At 49.0% G+C, this 8,392-nt stretch overlaps 1 protein-coding gene and 1 long non-coding RNA gene across 3 annotated transcripts in view; one reads left to right on the forward strand and one right to left on the reverse strand.

Annotated features, from left to right (window-relative positions):
* Positions 1–961: 961 nt before the first annotated feature.
* Prnd (prion like protein doppel) lies at positions 962–6,233 on the forward strand. 2 transcript variants are annotated; one of them, XM_021185816.1, is made up of 3 exons: positions 962–1,018; positions 3,097–3,670; positions 4,931–6,233. In XM_021185816.1, the coding sequence occupies exon 2, from the start codon at positions 3,104–3,106 to the stop codon at positions 3,641–3,643; it is 540 nt and encodes a 179-aa protein (XP_021041475.1). In that variant the 5' UTR covers positions 962–1,018; positions 3,097–3,103; the 3' UTR covers positions 3,644–3,670; positions 4,931–6,233. The 2 variants fall into 2 exon arrangements, with proteins under 2 accessions (XP_021041475.1, XP_021041468.1); XM_021185809.1 differs by having other exon boundaries at positions 3,097–6,233.
* LOC110312319 overlaps positions 2,540–8,392 on the reverse strand; it is a 10,084-nt gene continuing 4,231 nt past the window's right edge. The window contains exons 2-4 of the long non-coding RNA XR_002380040.1: positions 4,274–4,366; positions 2,863–2,938; positions 2,540–2,760 (exon numbers count right to left, since the gene is read on the reverse strand). This is a non-coding gene — a long non-coding RNA (uncharacterized LOC110312319). The remainder of the gene's footprint in view (positions 2,761–2,862; positions 2,939–4,273; positions 4,367–8,392) is intronic.

Raw genomic sequence — 8,392 nt, forward strand, 5'->3', positions numbered from 1 at the left:
GAAAAATCGTTGTAGATTCTTCTGGCGCCATCTGCTGCCCATCACAGGAAAGGCAGCTTGATTTAGTTCCGTTGAAGACAAAGGCTGCATTCTGTTTGGAGACAATCATACCTATCCTTACCTCTAGAACTCACTTTTAACTTTGTCTTCCAGTAGTGATCACAACAGGAACACTCCAGAAAGTCCCTGTGTTTAATGGCCTTGGGATAGTCACAGGTACCTGTGAGCTTCCTGCCATGGGGCCGGGGGCATGATTCTGGCTCCCTTCCCCACTGCACCTGCGCAGTAGAGAAGGCCCTCGAGGAATACATTTTTACTGCCGTCATCTGTGTATAGCTGGGTTCTGCTCTTCTGGTTCTACTTCTGCAGTCCTCACAGGTCTGTAACCTATTGGCCTTAGGGCTCATCTTGACCTCAAGTATCCCTAGGGACCCCAAAAAAGCCCAAAGTCCTGGGCACTCAAGTTTGTCTCCCTCCTCACTCAGTCCTGCTTTTCTCACATACCCAGGAGAAAATGGTGACTTTTCCACTTTTGGGGGCTCCAGCAACATGGCGTGGTGGATGGGGGTGGGGGTCCAGACAAATGGCAGTCCTTAATTGTCCCTTCCCATGAGGTTGCCTGAAAGAGGCCCCTTGTCACTGGCAACTGGTCTTAAGGGGCAGGACAACAGATGTACCCAGCAAGGCTTCCTTCAACCCCCTTGGCTGTGGGCACTGGAAGCTGCCCAGGCTGTAGTTCTGAATATTCTTCCCAGGCCTGTCTTAACATCAGGATCTTCACGTGGTTTTATCAGTGAGGAGTAACAAGAAGCTCCAACCTTCCAGGGTGGAGGAGTGATGCAGGAGCCCTTGATTGGTCCTGCCGTGAAGGGAAGGGCTGCCCTATTTGGAGGGCTGGGGCTCGGTAGAGAGGCCCCCTCCCCCTGCAGCGCCTATATAGCTAAGTGGTGGCCGAGGGAAGGTGTTCCGGAGAAGTGAGGGCTCCAAGCTTCAGAGGCCACAGTAGCAGAGAACCGAGGTATGTGGCGGGGATTTCCCAGACCAAGCAGTGGCTTGTGACTTCCCTTCCAGCCCCACCCCCTCCTGTCCCAGGCAGGGAGGGATGCTAGGAGCCTGCTCATTCATTCCTAACTGCCTCAGTATTCCTATGCTCTGATGGTACTGGGAAATGGTAGGTACTTTGGGGGTAACTGGTGGGAATTTTGTTGCTGCTTTTGAGCCCTTGCCTATGAAACGAAGTCCTGTCTCAAGAAACCTGTGTTTTCATTTAAAAGAAAAATGGTTGGGGGGCTGGTCAGGGCTCACTCTTAAACGTCTTTTATGCTATTACTCTTATTTAAGATTTCTACTACCACGAGGTAGTCTGACACCATGGTGCTTATTTGGAAGACCAATGAATATTTACTTTGTACTTGGACTTCTTTGGGAAAAAGTTGGTTTGAGTTCATTGGGGTGATTGGGGTGAGAGGAATTAGAGCTTTGTGCTTTACCCACTGGAGGGCTGAGACAGGCAGGGCTCACAAGGATGGGGCAGAGAGGCCCCTTTGCGTCCTCCATACATGACGGGGTATGTTCTTAGACTGGGAGAGCTTGGGTCTTCCTTTGTTTTGTTTTGTTTTTTAAGATAAACACTAGTGTTGCCCCCAGAGTTAAACAGTCTAACATGAGCATTGAGCCTGTCTGGGGATGTTACAATGAGTGACAGAGGCATGCCTACTCTGATATCCCAGGGACCCATAGTAAATCTTCATCTAGGTGACAGCCCTGGTCCATTATGCTGTAGGGCTCTCTATGTCTCTGGTCAACACAGACAACGACCCTGGTGTTGGAACATTCTGATGCGGGCCTTCAGGGTGGATTTCCACAGTGGCCACTGTAGTTTCAGGAACAAGATGTCACGGCTGCTAGAATGGTAATGAAGGGGAGCGGGGCAGATCCCCTGAGACTGGCAGCTCTTTGAACCCTGGGATAGATAACCTTGACAGTCTTCCAAGCCTCACTGACATCCCTTTGTGCTAATGCAGTGGTTCTCAACCTTCCTGATACTGTGACCCTGTAATACAGTTCTTCATTTTGTGGTGACCCCAACTATAAAATTATTTCTTTGCTGTTTCGTAACTGTAATTTTGCTACTGTCATGAATTGTAATATAATATATAATATGCAGGACCTTTGATATGTGACCCCCCCCCCCAAAGGCACCATGACCCACAGGTTGAGAACCACTGCTCTAACCTCTCTGGAAATCCCTCAACAGCCCTGATTTCTATTAGCTAAGGAGCCATCATGCCCCCAGCAACGCACACCATTAGCAACACCTGCCCCTGAATTCCTCACAGTCAGTGCGACTCGGTTATTGGTGTGTGCTCTCAGAATCAATGTTGAATTCGAACTGGCCACCTAATACATGCAGCTTAGGGCAAATTACTTTGATATCTCTGAATCCCAGGACAAGCTACAAAGATTGGACAAAAGTATTTTCTCCTTGTGAGAATTAGATCATACCACAAAAAGGTTTTACATAGTATAAGGGCTGACATTTAATATGCTATTAGAATGAGCAGAGGGTACATTGTCCCTGGGTGAAACTGGGAAAGTTCCTGATGGCACATTTTGACAGTGATGTAAGAGACTAGGACCCCTGACTGCATGTCCACTCTCCTTTTCTCCTCCAATTTAGCCTCCTTCTCTCCCTGGTTTCAGAATCAGCAGCCAGTTTCTGGGAGCAGATCTGGTCTGGAACCATGCTAACTCAGGGCACTAGAAAGTAAGAAAGACTAGGTCAGGCCATTTGATTCCAACTCTTACCTCCCAGGGATCATTAACTTGAAAGACTGGGAAACACAAGAGAAAGCTGCCTACCTTATGCATCTGTGTTCCTATGCATGGTCAGCAGCTCTGTCCCAGACAGCCAAGATCAGACCAAGAGGAGTAACCCCTGGCCAAAACAAAGAAAGCAAGCTGTCTGTGAGTTGACCCACCACAGCCTGTGCAATAGACATCATTATGATCTGAGGATTCCTTTAAAATCTGTCACTTGTTGGAGGGTGGGAGGCCACCTGAGGAGAGAGTGACAGCCCAGCCTTTCCCTTGCAGATTCACCATGAAGAACCGTCTGGGTACATGGTGGGTGGCCATCCTCTGCATGCTGCTTGCCAGCCACCTCTCCACGGTCAAGGCAAGGGGCATAAAGCACAGGTTCAAGTGGAACCGGAAGGTCCTGCCCAGCAGCGGCGGCCAGATCACCGAGGCCCGGGTAGCTGAGAACCGCCCAGGAGCCTTCATCAAGCAAGGCCGGAAGCTGGACATCGACTTCGGAGCAGAGGGCAACAGGTATTACGCGGCCAACTACTGGCAGTTCCCGGATGGGATCTACTACGAAGGCTGCTCTGAAGCCAACGTGACCAAGGAGATGCTGGTGACCAGCTGCGTCAACGCCACCCAGGCGGCCAACCAGGCTGAGTTCTCCCGGGAGAAGCAGGATAGCAAGCTCCACCAGCGAGTCCTGTGGCGGCTGATCAAAGAGATCTGCTCCGCCAAGCACTGCGATTTCTGGCTGGAAAGGGGAGCTGCGCTTCGTGTCGCTGTGGACCAACCGGCGATGGTCTGCCTGCTGGGTTTCGTTTGGTTCATTGTGAAGTAAAGATCAATGAAGCTAGCAGCCACAGAGGTGAGCTGATGGGCAAAGGTGGACAGAGGTAGCCCAGTTCTCTCTATCTAGCCCCCGAGTGTTCTGAAAGTACAACGTGTAGCGTTTCAGGGCACTTTGAAAGTCCCTCCCAAGTACTCCCCCTACTCCATGTGTTTGATAATGTGTTTCAGTGCCCCTATGCCCCACCCCTGTGAGACCTGGCCTGTTCCTGCCTTTGCGGCTACACTAGGTGATAAATCAGCCAAAGGATACAAGAATTGTCCTATGCACTCCACCTGATTTTCCAACTCCAAGAAACTGAGGCTCACATTGCAGGAGTCCCCATCCAGCACAGTTAGAAAACAGAAGAGCTGAGGTTCCCCTGCTCTGTCTTCCCTCAGGTTTTCTGCTCTGTGTAGCCTAGAGCTGTCTCCTGATCCCTCCAAGACTCAGGTCCAAGTGCAGTCCAGAATGTGGACTGAAATGTGGAAGTCACACCCCGAACTAAATGGGAAACCCTGAGCGACAACAGTGCATCTTGACACCTTACGTGAGACTACAATATAACAAAAATTAAGCTAAAGTAGACATGACATTAGACAAAGGCTCAGAAATCAGATTGGAGGGAAATTTGCTACGCACCTCCCAGAGAGCAGCTTCGGGGCAGGATGCGTTTGTGGTGTCTAGATGCGTCTTCACAAGGACTGGTGTTTGCTGTTTGGGCCCCTGCAATGTCTGCAAAGTTAAGAAAACCTTTGTAAGTGACACATTGCAAGTGCGTGCGCATGCGTGTGTGTGTGTGTGTGTGTGTGTGTGTGTGTGTGTGTGTGTGTGTGTGTTTATTTGTTTTCTAGATAGGAATTTCTCTATGTAGCCCAGGTTGACCCCATAATCATGATCTTCTGGCCTCTGCCTCCCGAATGCTGGGATTGCAGACATGCCACCAAGCCCAATATGTGTTTACTTCTGATGTCCCCTGGCCCTATGTGCATGTGTGTTCTTAGGCATCTTAAGATGCTCACTGTGCACAGAGCTCTCTGCAAACACTGTCCGTTTTTTAAAAACTACTTTGGTAAAAGCTAATCTTTGTGAATAATTTAACATTCCCAAAATATAATTATTGGCCAAAAAGCCTAAGAGAAATGTCATCTTTAGGGAGACCCAATAAAGAAGTGCTGTCTGCCATCATAAGAACTGATATGCCACTTTGTGAACTTAAATATATATTAAAAATATGAATGTTACCTAAATGTTTAAAAATCTTTTAAGATTCTCCCACGGGTTTTCCTCACCTTTCAGGACCCCAGGAGTTGCAGAACGGGATCTGGAAATAACTGCTACTGGGTGTAGTCTCTTGTAAAAGGAGTATCTGACAGGGGGGTCGGGTATTGTCAAAGGAGTCATCTGCAACATTCCAGAACACGAGTGCTGATAGCAGTACTTCGAGTGCTGAGTTCCCAGTGCTATCGGTTCTTCTCAAGGACACCTCTGGCAGGCGTCACATGGTAAAGGGACGTGAAGCAGGGCGGAACCGTTACCACTGGACAGACAGCACAGAGAAACCAGCCTGCTGCAGTATGCCACTGCTGCCAAGACACACCTCCTCAGTCTGCTGACTACTGATCTTAAACCAGAGAGCAGGCCCAGATCGCACAGTTTATCCCTTGCACGCCATTTTAGATATCAGACAATAAAGAAGGAATAGTTCTTAGATGGTGATGTTGGCGTTTCAGCTCCAGGCTTAAGGCTTAGTTACCAGGGCGCACAAAGCTATAGACAACCAACTTCCTTCCAGCGTGAAAATGCGTAGGCTGGACAGAGTCCGTGCTCTGCGATCGCTGAATTCTTTCAGACCATTGGTTGTCACACCCCCACAAGCCTAACTGTGACAGCCAATGAGTGTCCATGTGATTTTGACTGCAAATTTCACTTATTTGATTTTTAGCGGAGACGTCCTTGCTCTTACTTGTGGATCAGGAGAGGTTTTCTTAGCCCTTCTAAGTGTTCCCAACCCGTGCGCTGTAGAACAGCTTGTGCAAACTGACAGCAGAGTAAAAGGGGGCGGGGCTGCACTTCCGGCATCCCACCAGTCCACGCCGCCCTTTTCACCTCTCCAGACTCGCCTCTCCTTTATTCATTTACAAATGCAAATGTAGCAATTTGCAATCCTAATACAGGGCCAGGGCGGTGGATGCCTTAAAGCTTTATTTGGCTTCATTTAGTGCTTTCTGTCCATTTTTAAATGACTTTTGGTTTTTTGTTTCTCCAGCCCCATCTCCTCCCTCTGCCCTAGTATGAAACTTGTACCCCTTTACTGTGTTTAAATATAAAGACGAGGGTTTTTATTTTGTTACATTACAACCCTTAAAATACAAAATCACTTGTATAATATTTGTTTCTCTGCGGTTTGTATTCCTGATTTAGTGGAATGGCATTAAACTCTCTGGGTCAGTATCTAACTAGTTAACATCTAACTAGTCCTTTTAGATGACCATGAAGTATTCCACTGTACAGATGTGCTACAAGTGACTTGATAACTTCCTTGTTGACAGATCTTCAGATTGTTCTTATCTTGCAAACAATAAACACCCATATACAGACAGCCACGGTGTCTGGTGGTTTTATTTCTGCAGAAAAGATTCACTGCCACAGAATCCCTAAGACAAAGCAGATCTCTAGCTCAAACCTTATCAGGCACCCCCTGGTTGTGTGGTGACATAGCTGGTGACTCTCAGCACTCTCAGCATCCTGAAGATGATCTCTTTGAAGTGCGAGAAGCTGAGGATCTGCCTTCCTCTGCAGGGGGCGCACAAAAGCTCCCTGAGGACGCTGAAGACCATCCAGGGAGCCCGAAACCATCAACGTTGTCTAATCCAGACCTGGTCCTTGGAAGAGAAATCTGAGCACTAAACAGTGGGCCTGTGGGCCTCCTACCCAGAGGGCAGTGTCTGCAGGCTCCGTGCCTCCCAGTAAGAGGGGACTCCTGGGGTAAAGTGTGTCCCTGATCTTTTGACAGACTCAATAAAGTTGTCCTTGCCAGCCCTGCATTCCAGTGAGAATGTTCCAAGTTACCAGGCTCATTAGGAACAGGATGGAGCCCTGTCGCAGAAGCCATCCTTTCCTCTCAGCTTAGGCAAAAGAACAGCATCTCTCTCAAGACCCTTGTGCCCCACATGACCCAGAAGGCACCTGCCAGCCTCCAGAACACCCACCTGTGGGCTTTGTGAGATGTGCCCTTAGCAATGGTTATGACACTTCCTATCTCAACTCTCTAACTGCCAGTAACTGGCCTGGGTGGTGGCTCAATGAATCGGGGACCTCAAGGCCTGCTCCACTTGTCGTATGGACATCTAAACCTTTCTACCCAGACCCTTCTCCACTGTGTAAGGCTAGACAAGGGTGTCCTAATGTGCTGGGTATTCTCACATGCCACATTATGAAGTCTACCACGGTCTATACTGTGACATGTTCCCCACCACCACCTTTATTGCCATCCCCCCCCCCCCCGGGAAGCCTAGGCACAGCTCTATTGAAGAGTAGACTTGTGGGCAAGCATGGTCTGGCCAGCATCCATAGCAGCAGGTGCCCTCCCTGCCCCAAGGCTATAAGCCAGACAAGCTCAGAGTTCTCTTCAGTATCTCACTGCTAGCAGAGATCCATTTCAACTAAGCACCCACATTTCTTGGTAGAAGACAAATGATCAGACCAGTATGCCAGTGGGGATGCAGGACTTCGTCATGTCAATAGGAATAAGTTAGGCCTTCCTAGAAGGGCAGAAGTAAGCTACTGTGTATTGAGGCATCTAAGCCCATCCTAAACTGGCCAAAGAAAGTCCCAAAGAAATACACCCAGCTGGTCCCTTAGCAAGTAGGAACTATTACTTGGGTTCTGGGCCTGGGAGAGTGCCACCTTTGAGCAGAAATAGGCACCAAGAAAGACCCAAGTCCCACCCTCTGGGTCCCAAAGCTGGAAGCTGCTACATATCAAACATTGAACCAGATAGATGGGTGGAAGGATTGGCTTCTCTGATATTGTGTTGGAAGCTTCAGACTTTCAGAATAAGCCACATGAGCTGACCACTGTCATCCCTAAAGACCTTCCTGGTTGGCACACAGGTGACCCTCCAAACTGTACATCTTCCAGTACTCAACCGTCACCTCCTTTCCCAGGACACCTCCCTGTGCACTGGTCCCGTAGGCCCACCCACCTGGGGATTCCCAGATTCTATTTTGGTGCTAACTCTTTTGTGGAAGTGTTGCCTTCTGAAACAATGTAAATTGTTTTAACTCCAGCCAACTTGGCCAAAAGCTGTGGACGGAAATTGGCAGGAGACAGAAAGGAACTAGAACTAGAGGAAGCCGGAAACAAGCAGGTCAGGGCCAGAGGTACTGACCTGCACAGCTGGCCTCCCTGGAGGGAGGGAGATGGACAGCGTCAGGAATGGTAAAGGGCAGGAGAGAGCACACCCATGGGTGTCCAAGGAAGAAGTCCCCACTCACATTCATTAGAAATTAAGTGAGTCCTGGGACTTAATGGGTTGAGTTTTAGCTCCCCTCCCCCACGCAACCCCTACGGATAGTTCAGCACCTCGGAGAGGGGCTTTTAAGGACACGTCCCAGAATAGCATTGGATCAAGGCAACAGCTGTATCAGTGTATGGGTCTAGGATCTTCAAGCCCACACTGAAGCTTCCTATATTTTTAGCTAGTTTTTGTCTGGCTGGTTGGTTTTTATGGTTTGGTTCCCCCCCTCCCCCCTCCCC

This window comes from Mus caroli, chromosome 2 (assembly GCF_900094665.2).
Source record: "Mus caroli chromosome 2, CAROLI_EIJ_v1.1, whole genome shotgun sequence".
In the NCBI taxonomy this organism is placed as follows: Eukaryota; Metazoa; Chordata; class Mammalia; order Rodentia; family Muridae; genus Mus; species Mus caroli.